Genomic DNA, 15424 nt, shown 5'->3' on the forward strand with positions numbered 1-15424 from the left:
TACATTACATAGCATAACAATAACTGTACAAGGGAAATAGATGCAGGGGGGCCCAGGGGACACTGCAAGGAGGCTGCCTGACAGTGCATCAAGGGTACAGGGGTGCAACTCCTATACCGGGCCACCACAATGTCATCTCATAGTTCACGGGAGGTAAACTGACCCAGGACTGACATCCTATTCTGACATACTGGGGGAAGATTTATCAAAACCTGTCTAGAGGAAAAGTAGCTGAGTTGCTCATAGCAACCAATCGGATTGCTTCTTTCATTTTTGAAAAGGCCTTGGAAAAATGAAAGAAGCGATCTGATTGGTTGCTATGGGCAACTCAGCTACTTTTTCTCTTGGCAGGTTTTGATAAATCTTCCCCATTGAGCCTGTAACTTGCTGTGGGTTAGACTGGTGATCACATGACCAAGTTAAGACGCATCAGGTAAGTAGATAATGAATCAATGGCACTCTCCATCCATATTTTTTTGTTGTATTAGTAAATCTTCCATAGTACACGTTAAACACACAGCGAGGAGTCACTTACAGACAAAGGCTCAGCGTACGTTCTTAAAGGGGCAGTCAGCCCCTAGACATCTTATCCCCTATCCAAAGGATAGGGAATAAGATGTCTGATCACGGGGGTCCTGCCACATTCTCTCCTGCAGCACTCCCATTTCTGAGCTGCACATAGCGAGGATCACTCTTTGGCTGATGACGGGCGATGCAGGGGACGGAGAATCGTGATGTCATGGGGGTGTTGCAGGAGAGATAGCATGGGTCCCCAGCGGCAGGAGCCCCGTGATCAGACATCTTATCCCCTATCCTTTAAGCGTATGTCGTCATGTTGTAAGATTTAACATTGTGTAATGCTATGCCATATACTGTATAATTTGATACAGTATGCTATTGATCATAATATATTGAATCAAGGAGAACAAGATTTTTTGTAAATAAAATCTTATCAGTTACCCACCTTTTATTATCTACCTAAGGTACATAAAAATCAAGACAAGCCCCCAGGCAGACCAATTATATTGGGTGTTGGTGCAATAACAAGTCATCTATTGCATTATATGAACAATATGTTATGGAGCTTCTGGCCTTTCTAAAAGACTCCACCCAACTAATTGCTGAACTACAAGCCTGCAGGTTTAATTCAAATTTTTTTTTTTTACTTTAAATGTCAGCACCCTCTATTTAAATATTTTAGAGGACAAGGGCATAGCTGCAATAAGAAATTTTTTGGAAAATGATGAATTAGTAGATCAAATTCAGGTCGATTGTATTTTAGATATGCTATTTTATTTATTCCTTGCCACAATATCTTCTCTTTTAATGAAGTCATCTATAGTCAGGGTTATTTGTTAACCCTCCTAAATGTAATGAATGGGGACTGGTTTTTACCTTATGTTTTTCTAGTGGAAAAAAGAAGTTTTTAGAAACTTAGAAATTCTTAAAAATTTGGAAAATCAGATTTTAACTAAAAACTATTTTAAACAAGAGGATGTACCGTATATACTCGAGTATAAGCCGACCCGAGTATAAGCCGAGACCCCTAATTTCAACCCAAAATCCCAGGAAAAGTTATTGACTCGAGTATAAGCCTAGGGTGGGAAATACATCATCCCCCCCTGTCATCATCCAGACCCCCATCATTAACATCCTCATCATCATCACCGCCTGTCATCATCCAGACCCTCATCATCATCGCCTGTCATCATCCCACACCCCCCTTCATCATCCCCTTGTCATCATCCCCACCCCCTTCATCATCCCCTTGTAATCATCCCACACACCCCCCTTCATCATCCCACACCCCCCCTTCATCATCCCACACCCCCCCTTCATCATCCCACACCCCCCCCCCTTCATCATCCTCTTGTCATCATCCGCCCGCAGTGGTCTTCAACCTGCGGACCTCCAGAGGTTTCAAAACTACAACTCCCAGCAAGCCCGGGCAGCCATCGGGTGTCCGGGCTTGCTGGGAGTTGTAGTTTTGAAACCTCCGGAGGTCCGCAGGTTGAAGACCACTGCGGCCTTCGACATCATCCATCCCCTCTCGCCCCCCTTTAGTTCTGTACAGTACTCATCTCCGCTCGGCGCTGGTCCGGTCCTGCAGGACTGTCCGGTGAGGAGGTGGTCCGGTGGGATAGTGGTTCCGGGCTGCTATCTTCACTGGGGGCGCCTCTTCTCCGCGCTTCCGGCCCGGAATAGAGGCGTTGCCTTGACAATGACGCAGAAGTACGTTGGCAATGAACGTACCTCTGCGTCGTTGTCAAGGCAACGTGACTATTCTGGGGCCGGAACCACTATCCCACCGGACCACCTCCTCACCGGACAGTCCTGCGGCACCGGACCAGCGCCGAGCGGAGGTGAGTACTGTACAGAACTAAAGGGGGTGAGAGGGGGCTGGATGATGTCGAAGGCCGCAGTGGTCTTCAACCTGCGGACCTCCGGAGGTTTCAAAACTATAACTCCCAGCAAGCCCGGACAGCCGATGGCTGCCCGGGCTTGCTGGGAGTTGTAGTTTTGAAACCTCTGGAGGTCCGCAGGTTGAAGACCACTGCGGGTGGAGAGTTCACTCGAGTATAAGCCGAGGGGGGTGTTTTCAGCACGAAAAATCGTGCTGAAAAACTCGGCTTATACTCGAGTATATACGGTAAACATTTTTTAAATATACTAGCTGTCATTACCCAAGGTGGACCAAAAATGTCCCTTTTGGACAATACCAGCGCATCAGGAAGATCTGTATTCTGGATCAGGATTTTAAATTACAGGCCAATATTTTACGTAATCATTTTAGGGAACAGATTTCAACTTAGACCAGTAAGTTGAAACTAAATTATCTAAAAAACAATAGCTAAAAATAAAAAATCTGTAACAAATAAAGTAACATTGGGAGGAAATGGAGTCTATAACATTGCAAAAAAAAGTGAAAAAAAAAAAGTGAATAAAGATCATTTAACCCCTTCTCTAATAAAAGTTTGAATCACCCCCCCTTTTCCCATTTAAAAAAAACAAAAACAGTGTAAATGAACATGTGGTATCGCCGCATGTGGAAATGTTCGAATATAAAAATAGATCATTAATTAAACCGCACGGTCAATGGCGTACGGTCCAAAATAGCATACTTTTGGTCACTTTTTATATAATGAAAAAATTTATAAAAAGCAATCAATAAGTCCGATCAATACAAAAATTGTACCGTTAAAAACTTCAGATCACGGTTCAAAAAATGAGCCCTCATACCGCCCCATACGCAGAAAAATTAAAAAGTTATACGGGTCAGAAAATGACAATTTTAAAATGTATAAATTTTCCTGCAAGTAGTTATGATTTTTTCCAGAAGTACGACAATATCCAACCTATATAAGTAGGGTATCATTTTAACCGTATGGACCTACAGAATAATGATAAGGTGTTATTTTTACCGAAAAATTTACTGCGTAGAAACGGAAGCCCCCAAAAGATACAAAATGTTTTTTTCTTTGTTTTTTTTTTTTCAATATTGTCGCACAAAAAGTTTTTTTTACTGTTTCACCGTAGATTTTTGGGTAAAATGACTGATGTCATTACAAAGTAGAATTGGTGGCTCAAAAAATAAGCCATCATATGGATTTTCTAGGTGCAAAATTGAAAGAATTATGATTTTTTAAAGGTGAGGAGGAAAAAACAAAAGTGCAAAATATCTTTATAACTGTATTTATCAATGCTTGAAACAAGAACACTAGAGTTAAAAAGTCGCAATTTTTTTGCCCAAGCCTAATTTGTCCCCAAAATGTCCTACTTTCCTTAGTTGTGGACAAAAATTTAAACCATTGTGCAAAAATTTACCAGTTTCATGCGGAAGTTATTTGCTTTCAAGTCCTGATAAATTCCAATTTCTATTGAACTGATGATCGAATTATGATGAATTTACTATGTGACAAGGACCATTTTGAGGCCACACTTTAAGTTAGATATTGAAAAAAAAAAAAAAAAAAAAATATATATATATATATATATATATATATATATATATATATATTATTCTTTGTAGTTTAGCTTTGTCTCTTTAGGCTAATCCAGAACAGGTATTGTTTCTTTTCAATTTCAGACCAAATGTACCAGATCAGACAATGTTGCTGGTGATGTAGAGTTTGTTTTTGACACCAGGTGGCACTGCTGAGACATCTAATGCTGCATGGTTTTTAGCATATTGTTTTTTGTTACTGTTTACGGCTTCTTTCACACTGCCGTTGCTCCCCGTCGAGAACGGTTGTCAAAGTCACTTTTTTTTTTCTTCTGACATTAACGGCCATTCTCTTAACGGGGAGCAACGGCAAATAACAGGTCCAGGCGGCTCCCATTTACTATTATGGGTGCCGCCGGGACGCATTAGGAATGGCGGGAGAAAGACGGCACATGCTGTAATTTTTCTTCCGCTATTCTGCAGCAGCCGTCACACTGCTGGGCACCAACGGCAGTGTGAAAGGGGCCTAAATGCTTGTTATAGTCTGTACATATGCATGCATGTGAATAATTTAAATGGGCACTGTCAGATCCAAAGATATATGTTGTTAATTATAAAAATTCAAGACCTTTTGTAATATATGATTGTCTAAAAAAGTTTGAATATTTCATAAAGAAAATGGCTCCTGAAAATCCCACCACTAGGGGTCTCCATACCTACTAGGACACAAAACAGTCCTGCAGCAGCATCAGGCTTGTCCATGAGTCATGGACAAGCGATGATTCATGTACAAAGCTGCATGAACAGACACACCAATCACCTCTCAGCACTACAAGGGGGGACACGCCCCTTCCCCTGAGAGGATTTCTAACACTGTGAGCTAATGAAAAGATGGATTTTATAATAACTATAGATGATAGAGGCATAAAAAATAGATGTACATGGTCAGGATTAGGTACTGAGTAACACAATTTTTTGTGGCATCAGACAGGTACACTTTAATATATAACACAATGAGTTCTAACTAGAGCAGACGTTATAAAAGTTTGGTCCTGCTGGTTCCCCAATGATCTGGTTTGACCTAACTAGTTCTGTCTGAACCTGTACATCACTGATTGCCCATAAATGTGTGTATAACTCTAAGAGCCCTATAACCCCTGTATAACACTGTTAGGTCACCTAGGAGTGTATCTATGGACTTTTGAGCATTTTTAAAGCAAAGTTAATATCAAAGTTACAGCAACATGTATGACTATGGGTAAAGGAATTGTACCTTGTGGTAACTAAGAGGTTGAATAATAACACACTGCACTAGATCATTTTGTTATACTTTTTAAAATTAGATGAAAAACTACAACTCCCAGCATGCCCGGACAGCCTATGGCTGTCCAGGCATGCTGGGAGTTGTAATTTAGCAATATTTGGAGGTCCACAGTTTGGAGACCACTGACATAGAGGATCGTTGGCCTGTCCTGCTGGCTCTCCAGGAGCTGGCCACTCATTGATACCACACTCTGGTGGCCTTATTGTTGCAAGACACCTGCCGAAATTTTTGGGAAATGTTCTTAATATGCTAAGAATACTTATATAGGCATCCGAGTATTGTCTCAGCTATGTACAAGCTGGTTTACAATAAACTCCTTTTTGCAGTAACATCTTATTAAAGGGGTACTCCTGTTGAAAACTTTTTTTTTAAATCAACTGGTGCCAAAAGGTTAAACAGATTTGTAAATTACTTCTATTAAAGAATCTCAGTCCTTCCAGTACTTTTTAGGGCCTGTATACTACAGAGGAAATCACAAAAAGAAATGCATTTCCTCTGACATCACGAGCACAGTGCTCTCTGCTGACCTCTGCTGTCCATTTTAGGAACTGTCCAGAGCAGCATATGTTTGCTATGGGGATTTTCTCCTACTCTGGACAGTTCCTAAAATGGACAGCAGAGGTCAGGAGCACTGTGGTCAGGACATCAGATGAAATGCATTTCTTTTTTGGATTTCTCTTTAGTATACAGCCCCTAAAAAGTACTGGAAGGATTAAGATTTTTTAATAGAAGTAATTTACAAATCTGTTTAACTTTCTGGCACCAGTTGATTTAAAAAAAAAAGTTTTCCACGGGAGTACCCCTTTATGCTTATTGTTTATGACAGATGTTCCCTGTGATGTCAGCATAGATTTCGCAAGTCATTGTGCAAACTAAAGACTTCCTAAAGGCACTATACATTACACATTACCTTAAGACTTTGCATAAGACTTCTCTAGAGGCAATAACCAGCTTAACCCCTTAACGACGAAGGACGTATATGTACGTCCTCCGCCGGCTCCCGCGATATGCCGCGGGGTCACGCGGTGTCCCCGCGTCATATCGGATCTGTCCCGGCGGCTATCAATGGCCGGGACCCGCGGCTAATACAGGACATCACCGATCACGGTGATGCCCTGTATTAACCCTTCAGACGCGGTGATCAAAGCCGACCGCCGCGTCTGAAATGAAAGTGAAAGTAAACCGGCTGCTCAGTCGGGCTGTTTGGGACCGCCGCGGTGAAATCCGGCATCCCGAACAGCTTACAGGACACCGGGAGGGCTCTAACCTGCCTCATTGGTGTCCAATCGACGAATGACTGCTCCGTGCCTTAGGTCCAGGCATGAGCAGTCAAGCGCCGATAACACTGATCACAGGCGTATTAATACACGCCAGTGATCTGTGCAAGAGATCAGTGTGTGCAGTGTTATAGGTCCCTATGGGAGCTATAACACTGCAAAAAAAAAGTGTTAATAAAGGTCATTTAACCCCTTGCCTAATAAAAGTTTGAATCACCCCCCTTTTCCCATAAAAAAAAATATAACAGTGTAAATAAAAATAAACATATGTGGTATCGCAGTGTGCGTAAATGTCCGAACTATAAAAATATATCTTTAATTTACCGGCACGGTCAATGGCGTACACGTAAAAAAATTCCAAAGTCCAAAAAGCTTATTTTTGGTCACTTTTTATACCATTAAAAAATAAATAAAAAGTGATCAAAAAGTCTGATCAAAACGTGGTACCGATAAAAACTTCCGATCACGGCGAAAAAAATGAGTCCTCATACCGCCCTGTAGGTGGAAAAAGAAAAAAGTTATCGGGGGTCAAAAGAGGACATATTTAAACGTATACATTTTCCTGCATGTAGTTATGATTTTTTTCCGAAGTACGACAATATCCAACCTATATAAGTAGGGTACCATTTTATCCATATGGACGTACAGAATATTGATAAGGTGTAATTTTTACAGAAATATGCACTGCGTAGAAACGTAAGCCCCCAAAAGTTACAAAATTTCGTTTTTTCTTTGATTTTGTCGCACAATGATTTTTTTCCCGTTTCGCCGTGAATTTTTGGGTAAAATTACTAATGTCGCTGCAAAGTAGAATTGTTGACGCAAAAAAAATAAGCCATAATATGGATTTTTGGTGGAAAATTTAAAGGGTTATGATTTTTAAAAAGTGAGGAGGAAAAAACTAAAGTGCAGAAACTGAAAAACCCTGGGTTTAACCTTAAGGGGTTAATAATTGTTTTAAGAAACAAAATGACCGACCTAGAGAAAGGCGGGCCTCTGACCCATCTGAACACTTTCTCAATCATATGCGGAGTTCACCATATGTTTATCATAAGGGATGCATCAATATGACTCCTCAGCTGTGTGCATCTGCTATACTTTTTAACATATATACTTAAAGAGAACCTGTCAAATCACAGAAAAAAAATTATGCTTTTATACGTTACTCACTAGGTCATACAGATGATTTACATGTCTTTTTTATGTTTCTAGCTTCTGTATTTGGCTCACAAAATCCCTCTGTTCTGCTGCTCACTCATTCTGACATCCACTGCTCAGGAAGGAGCATGTCTGAGGCAAGCACTGAGCCCGCCTTTATTTACCATGCATTCTTTTCATCCCCGAGTCTACTGTGCTGTGCTGTGTCTCTTTATCCAATCACTGAAGGCTACTCTGTAATCCCTTCCTCTCTGTTTTTAGGCACAAGTCTGATAGACAAAACAGAAGTTTGCATAGAGGAGTGCGAGTCCCGCCCCTACTTCCTGTACTTCAGCTGAGACAAAGATGATGCTGCAGTTGGTTAAGGTTATGTTCTGAATGGTATGGGGACCCCTAATGGTCTTTTTTTTAAATAAAATTTTGTATATTAGAAAAGTATATTAGAAAGGTTAATGTTTTGCCAAGATAAACATATAAAAAGTTTTGTTTCTGACAGTGCCCATTTAAAACAATAGTGCCATTTAAAACTTGTCATCCATTTCTGGGTGCTTTTTGATGTATGTTTGGGGTCATTGTCCTGCTGGAAGACCCAAGATCTTGGACGCAAACCCAGCTTTCTAACAATGGGCTGTACAGTACGACCCAAAATCCGTTGGTAATCCTCAGATTTAATGGTCTTGTACACATTCAAGGCACCCAAAACAACCCCAAAACATCATTGAACCTCCCCATATTTCACTGTAGGCACTGTGTTCTTTTCTTTGAAGGCCTCATTCCATTTTCGGTAAATAATAGAATAATGTGCTTTACCAAAAAGCTCTATTGTCAGGATCCGGGCTAGCGGCTGGTGATGACACTGGAGGTGGATCCCCTGTACCAGAGAGGCGATGACGCGGGCCGTACTGGGGAATCGGTTCTAAGCAGTTACTGGTGTTCACCAGAGCCAGCCGCAAAGCAGGATGGACTTGCTGCGGCAGTAACTACCAGGTCGTGTTCCCCAGTAGCGACTCGACCTCTCTGGCAGCTGAGACTGGCGCGGTACACAAGGACTAGACAGAGGCGAGGTCAGACGTAGCAGAAGGTCAGGGCAGGCAGCGAGGTTCGTAGTCAGGGGCAACAGCAGAAGGTCTAGGTACACAGGCTTGGGACACAGAATAACGCTTTCTCAGGGCACAAGGCAACAAGATCCGGCGAGGAGAGGAAGGGGAAGTGGGTTTTTATACATTAGGGCGTGATTGGGCCAGGCACCAATTAGTGGTGTACTGGCCCTTTAAATTTAAGCAAGTCGGCGCGCGCGCGCCCTAGGGAGCGGGACCGCGCGTGCCGGGAGGAAGCAGACGGGAGCGAGAGGTGAGAGAGACGGGGCGCAATCCGAGGGCGGACACGAGCCGTGCCTCGGATCACATCCCCTCCGGGGACCAGAGAGCAGCGCTCGCGGTCAGCAATGCCGTCCGGAGCGCTGCAGCCAGAGGAACGCCATGAGCGCTCCGGGAAGGCAGCAGCACCCGGAGCGCTCGCGTGACATCTATCTTGGTCTTATCTTTCCACGAGACGTTTTCCCAGAAGGATTTTGGCTTACTCAAGTTCATTTTGGCAAAATGTAGTCTTGCTTTGTTATGTCTCTGTATCAGCAGCGAGGTCCTCCTGAGTCTCCTGCAATAGCATTTCATTTAATTTAAATGTTGATGGATAGTTGCGCTGACACTGATGCTCCCTGAGCCTGCAGGACTGTTTGAATATCTATGGAACTTGTTTGGGGCTGCTTATCCACCATCCGGACTATCCTGCGTTGACACCTTTCATCTATTTTCCTCTTCCATCCACGCTCAGGGAGATTAGCTACAGTGCCATGGGTTGCAAACTTCTTGATACTGTTGCGCACTGTGGACAAAGGCAAATCTAGTTCTCTGGAGATGGACTTGTAACCTTGAGATTGTTGATACTTTTCCGCAATTTTGGTTCTCAAGTCCCCAGACAGTTCTCTTCTCCTCTTTCTGTTGTCCATGCTTAGTGTGGCACACACAGACACACAATGCAAAGACTAAGTGAACTTCTCTCCTTTTTATCTGCTTTCAGGTGTGATTTTTATGTTGCCCACACCTGTTACTTGCCCCAGGTGAGTTTAAAGGAGCATCACATGCTTGAAACAATCTTATTTTTCCACAATTTTGAAAGGGTGCCAATAATTTTGTCCAGCCCATTTTTGGAGTTTGGTGTGACATTATGTCCAGTTTGCTTTTTTTCCTCCCTTTTTTTGGTTTAGTTCCAATACACACAATGAGAATAAATGTGTATAGCAAAACATGTGTTACTGCAATCCATTTCTGTGAGAAACACTTAATTTTCTTGAAAAATTTCAGGGGAGCCAACATTTACGGCCATGACTGTATATAGGTTTGATTTTGTATTACCTGTAAAAAAAAAATCATAACTACATGCAGGAAAATGTATACGTTTAAAATTGTCATCTTCTGACACCTATAACTTTATTTTTCCGTGTACGGAAAAATGAGGGCTCATTTTTTGCGCCGTGATCTGAAGTTTTTAGTGGTACCATTTTTATATTGATCAGACTTTTTGATTGCTTTTTATTCAATTTTTCATGATATAAAAAGTGACCACAAATACGCTGTTTTGGACTTGACCATGTGGTTTAATTAATGAAATATTTTTATAGTTTGGACATTTCCGCACGCGGCGATACCAAATATGTTTAATTTTATTTACACTTTTTTTTTTAAATGGGAAAAGGGGGGTGATTCTTACTTTTATTAGGGAAGGTGTTAAATGATCTTTAACTATTTTTTCACACTTTTTTTTTTTTTTTTTTGCAGTGTTGCAGCTCGAGACCCCGCTGCACCCCTCTGCAGCAGTCCCAGAACAGAAACAGCGGTCTTCTACTTCTGTACATCCACCAGTGCTACTCACTGATTTAAAGTGAGCAGTGGAGGATGCCGACTAATGAGTGATGCTCCTGACAATCTCCATTGTGTGACGTCAGGAGCGTCACTCGTCAGTGCCCACAGCCTCACTGGTCGCTTTAAATCAGTGAGCAGTGCATGTTACTCCGAGCCACTACACCTGAACCTGCTGGCCAGGTGAGGAGTACAACAGGGGCTCAGGGGGAGAAGGACAGAAGGAAATGATGTGGCACAGGGGTAGATTATTTCACACAGGGAGGGGAATAAAGTGGCAGGGGTTGATCAGAGAGGGGGATAAAGTGTCACAGAGATCAGAAGAGGGGGATAAAATGGCAGAAGGGGATCAGAGCTGGGGGGGGATAAAGTGGCACGGAGATCACAAGAGGGATAAAGGGGGGAAATAAATGGTGCATGGGGGGGGGAATAATGTGACACATGGGTTGATAAAGTGGGGGGATGAAATGGCACAGGGAAAGATCATTGGAGGGAAAAATGTGGCACAGGGGGTTCATGGGAGAGGAATGAAGTAGCATTGGGCGGATCAAGAGAGGGAATATAATGGCACAGTCAAATTAAATGATACGGAGGAGGGGGGTGATAAGGGGGGGGGGAAATTAAATAGCACAGGGGGTGATGAAATGGCACAGGGGAGTAATAAAAGGGGAAATAAAAGTACCCAGTGGGTAGCAGCCACATTTGTAATGCACGACCTGATACGTGCAATTGGCGGTACAGCGAGGGGTATTCAGGGGGGGTTCTGGCCTTGAGCTATGTAAGGAGTCCCAAAATTTCTGATGGCAGCCCTGTGCACGAGTACCAGAATCCCCTTCATCAGCTGTTCGATAAGGGTGCTGGGAGTCGGACCACCACCAATTTAATATTGCCGGCCTAACCTAAGGGTAGACAATCAATATTAAAGGTCTGGAAACCCCCTTGAAAGTATTAGCTAGAGGTAGAAAGTGCTAATTTGAAAGGAGAAGTAGATGTAGGAAGAGAGAATGACCACAAGAGGTCTTCTGAGACCAAAAGATAGAGACAGACAGGAAAGGACAGTCATCACTGCATCAAATGACAATGTAGAATTGTTCACTATGGGGGAGTTTATAGTTCATGTAAGTTTACATGCCAAAAGAGTTGTGATAATTCCCCTAGACCTCTGTTAGGCCCAGCATTTAGTATCCCATACATATAATTTTTGTTGCTTATATAGCATCATCATATTCCATTGATGCTGTATAGAGATTGTCACCATTTACATCAATCCTTGTCCACAATAAGGCTCACCAGGGAGCTTGGCCAGAGCGATTGCAGTAATTTAAACTACACAATTAGGTTAAGCACACTTACTTTACAAGAATAGTCAGTACCACAATAGCATTGCCAGATATTGTCCTTGTACTGCAGCCTCCCACAATAATGCCCTAACACAACTATAGTTAGTTTAAAGTGAATCACTAACTTAAGTTGTAGACATAATCTGACATAATGATGCAATAATATAAAACATTTTATAAAGATGAAGCTGATGGCCTTTTGGAGAAGTTATAAAATAAGGCATTTATTCTGGGCTAAAGTGTCAAAGAGGCGGTGCCAAACAGCTGAAGTGCTGCAACCTTGCTTGCCTTCTGGCTTCTGTGCTCTGAATGACTGATATACAGGGCTTGGCTCACAGCACCGTGCCCTGTATAAAGATCACGTCTGCCTGCATACTGGCCCTGATATATTATTGTAAACCCGACCTCCTTTTGTCAAGTTGTGTACCAAAATGTGGCACAATGCCCCAAACCTACAGACCTTAAAAAGGAGCATAGTCAGCCACAAAAGGGGCGTGTTCTCACAACCCAACCTATTTACTATTAAATTCACACAATCCTGTGAATAAATGGCTGGAAATTAACTCCAAGAAAAAGTTGGTTAGAACTTTCCCGACCTGTGAATCCCCATAATAAATAGAAAGGAATCATGGAAGTCTGAAACATCATTCCACTCTAATAAAAACCCAACACTCTTAGGGTTCTTTCACACTACAAAATTACTCAGTTTTAAAGATCCGTACGTCTGAAAATCAGCTGTAAAACGGCAGTTACAAAATAGTTTATTACCCTATGTTTATTCCCAAATGTATAAATTTGCAGTTTTTCTTCCATTCCAAAATGTACAGGAGGCAGTGCAGAGCTGCTAAAGTGTCACAGTTGGGCATTAACCCCTGGCTCTTTTTCCCCTTTCTTGTTTGCTCTACACTACAGGGCTTGGCTGTCAGTGCCCAGCCCTGTCTATAAACCCTGTACTTGCACTGTGGATACCATTAGTGGCACATGTGCTGTTAGATTTCCTGTTGTAGGCAATGACCTCAGGGACTTGCCTTGCATGGACCGCTATTGGTGTCCATTGTGCATACTTGGATTTGCAGACAGGGCTTAGTCAGTCCATCAGAGGCAGAATTTGTGAGTAAAATCCTTCTGAAGTCAATGAGACTTTGTATTTCTGCTCAAAGGATTAACACTATAGAACTCTTATGCACAAACCTCTCATTGTCTTCAAATGGAATTCTACTGCACAGTGCCCACTGCAGAATTTCATGCCGCAGAATTTAAATTCCAGATTTCGCTGAAAGAATGATCAAGGTTAATTTTTTCGGCAAAATCTGCTTTGCTTTTTTGTCTGTGGAAACGGTGCATGGCCGAGCAGTCCTCGGGCCAACTGAATCAGTCTGCCTCTGCTGTGCACAGAATGTCTGCCCAAAACCGTGCCAACTGCAGTAACATTATGCTTGCTTTGAATCAAGTGGCGGAGCATGGCAGGGATTTGTTCTTCCAAACAGAAGGGGTAAGAAGTAGTGACCACTGTGCACAAGGTGAGACACTTGCAAAATTCATTGTGGAGTGCAAGTGTGTGTGGTTGCAGTAATTTTAGCTCCAATAAAAGCCAAGTAGAAGAATATCACTAAAATGGTACAAAACCTCAAGGAAGATTGGGGGGGGGGGGGGGGGAATTTTCACATATCCTGCATTGAACCAATGTAGGACTTATTAGGGAATGATGCAGGCTCCCTGCTTTCCATCACTAGAGGGGGGCGAAGTTTAGTTCATTCTTTGGGCAAATTGAACATTTTGGATTGTAAATATTTGTCCTATAGTCACTATTTCATGTAGTCCCACAACCCACAGTCCCACAACCCACACAGGGTATGAGAAGTTGGTATGAGAAGTTAAACAAGTCTAAACCTCAGATCAGATTTTTCATACAACACTATTATGAAACCTGCCCCTAAAATTTTTTGTCACCTCCGTCAACAGATGAAAGCAGCCAAACAATCACCCCAAAATATACTGGACTGGTAGGACTTTTTTGTTCTGTTCCATCCCCTGAAATATATGCCCCATCATTACACACAATATGTCAGGCAGATTTATACATTTTTTATTTTATTTTGGCACAATTTGTACAAAATTGGACTTTTAGTGCTGCCTTTCAGCCTTTGATGCATATATTGCAAGCTTGCAACCTTTGTCATGTCTCGGCACTAGGACAATCATTCATGGCCAAATCCAAGATCATTCATTCAAGGTTGATGCCTTAGATAGTCACATACCATTGGATTGTGGTTCTTAGGGATGTTCAAAGTAAAAAGAAAATACTTTTCATATCTATCCGTGTGTACAAAAGGAGAGAACTGAGCTTCATGGGCGACTAACAGATAAATATATATGTACAATGGTTGAAACAACAAAAAAAACACTGAAACCGTATGCAGTTTTGTCATCAGCATACAATCCCAAATAAATTACACTAAAAATACAGATTTGACGTCTTGTTGGAAAAAAAAGTGCAAATATTTTTTGTTGGTAGCCAATGTATGCTTGATTGTCAAGTAGTTCACGGTACCACGGCCCAGGTACAGGTAGGTAGTTTCCAGTGTAATCAATGGTATTTGTCTTTTACATGTCCATTCTGAAGTGCTTTACCATTCTGATAGGTTTTTGGAAGCCTTTGACCCTTAGTGTAGGCATGGAACCAAAAATTGAGGAACAGGATTAAGAAGATGACTCCATACAGCCAAATGATGTATAAGAAGATCGGGTACTGGTACGGACAATCTTTTATGATGAAGAACTGGCTGATATGGAAAGTGACCATGATAAACTGCGTCTATGGGGTGGAAAAAAAAAAAGAAGAGGAAATAATTAACATGTATAATTGCATAATTAACATGTATAAGTACATTTATAAGTATAAGTATAATTGTTCCTGATCGCGTTATCACCCAACAATATGTGGACTAGATTCGTTTTTAGCAAAGTAAATATAATTTAATTTTACATTTGAAATTTGTGTTCCAATTGTATTCTCCCAAAAAAATTACATTTGAACTAAAGAGCATTTGCCCCTTAAAGTAAGTAAAAAAAATCACTAGTAAAGTAAAGCAAGTGGCCCACGTGTATTAAGCTCTGAGCAAGTTTTTGGCAGAAATACACAGTGTATAAATTGTGCCCGTAATTTTGTGAATCATATTAGTAAACTGGGCATGGATATGGAGAGGGGTTATTTTTCTTTTAAGCTATATGAATTAATGGTGATAAGTTAGGTTGGATACATTTTGTCACAAAACTTCAAAAAACACAGCCGTAAAATAAAATAAGGCTAAAAACAGAATAAGATAATATTAATACAAGTGAGATTCTGTTTTATTTAGTTATTTCTTAACCATCTCTATGCAGTGAGGAATCAAAGTTTAAGAGGGACCCTCTCTAGTGCTATGTTCACACTTGGAAGTTTTGTTTTTAAAATTTTAGCTACTGTT

General features: G+C 41.5%; 1 protein-coding gene and 1 long non-coding RNA gene across 9 annotated transcripts in view; one reads left to right on the top strand and one right to left on the bottom strand.

The window, feature by feature from the left end:
• Nucleotides 1-335: 335 nt before the first annotated feature.
• On the top strand, nucleotides 336-15153 carry LOC130291821 (uncharacterized). 2 transcript variants are annotated; one of them, XR_008848041.1, is made up of 4 exons: nucleotides 336-433; nucleotides 7964-8083; nucleotides 9779-9818; nucleotides 10537-10659. It is a non-coding gene; the product is annotated as an uncharacterized LOC130291821 (long non-coding RNA). The 2 variants fall into 2 exon arrangements; XR_008848040.1 differs by lacking the exons at nucleotides 9779-9818; nucleotides 10537-10659 and adding an exon at nucleotides 14600-15153.
• The window catches only part of ELOVL7 (ELOVL fatty acid elongase 7), a 95574-nt gene continuing 94181 nt past the window's right edge, over nucleotides 14032-15424 (bottom strand). For all 7 annotated transcript variants that reach the window (XM_056541089.1, XM_056541073.1, XM_056541107.1 and 4 more), the window contains one exon: nucleotides 14032-14772. In XM_056541089.1, the coding sequence (XP_056397064.1) occupies nucleotides 14545-14772 (228 nt within the window). In that variant the 3' untranslated portion in view covers nucleotides 14032-14544. The remainder of the gene's footprint in view (nucleotides 14773-15424) is intronic.

This window comes from Hyla sarda, chromosome 1, assembly GCF_029499605.1.
Source record: "Hyla sarda isolate aHylSar1 chromosome 1, aHylSar1.hap1, whole genome shotgun sequence".
NCBI lineage: Eukaryota > Metazoa > Chordata > Amphibia > Anura > Hylidae > Hyla > Hyla sarda.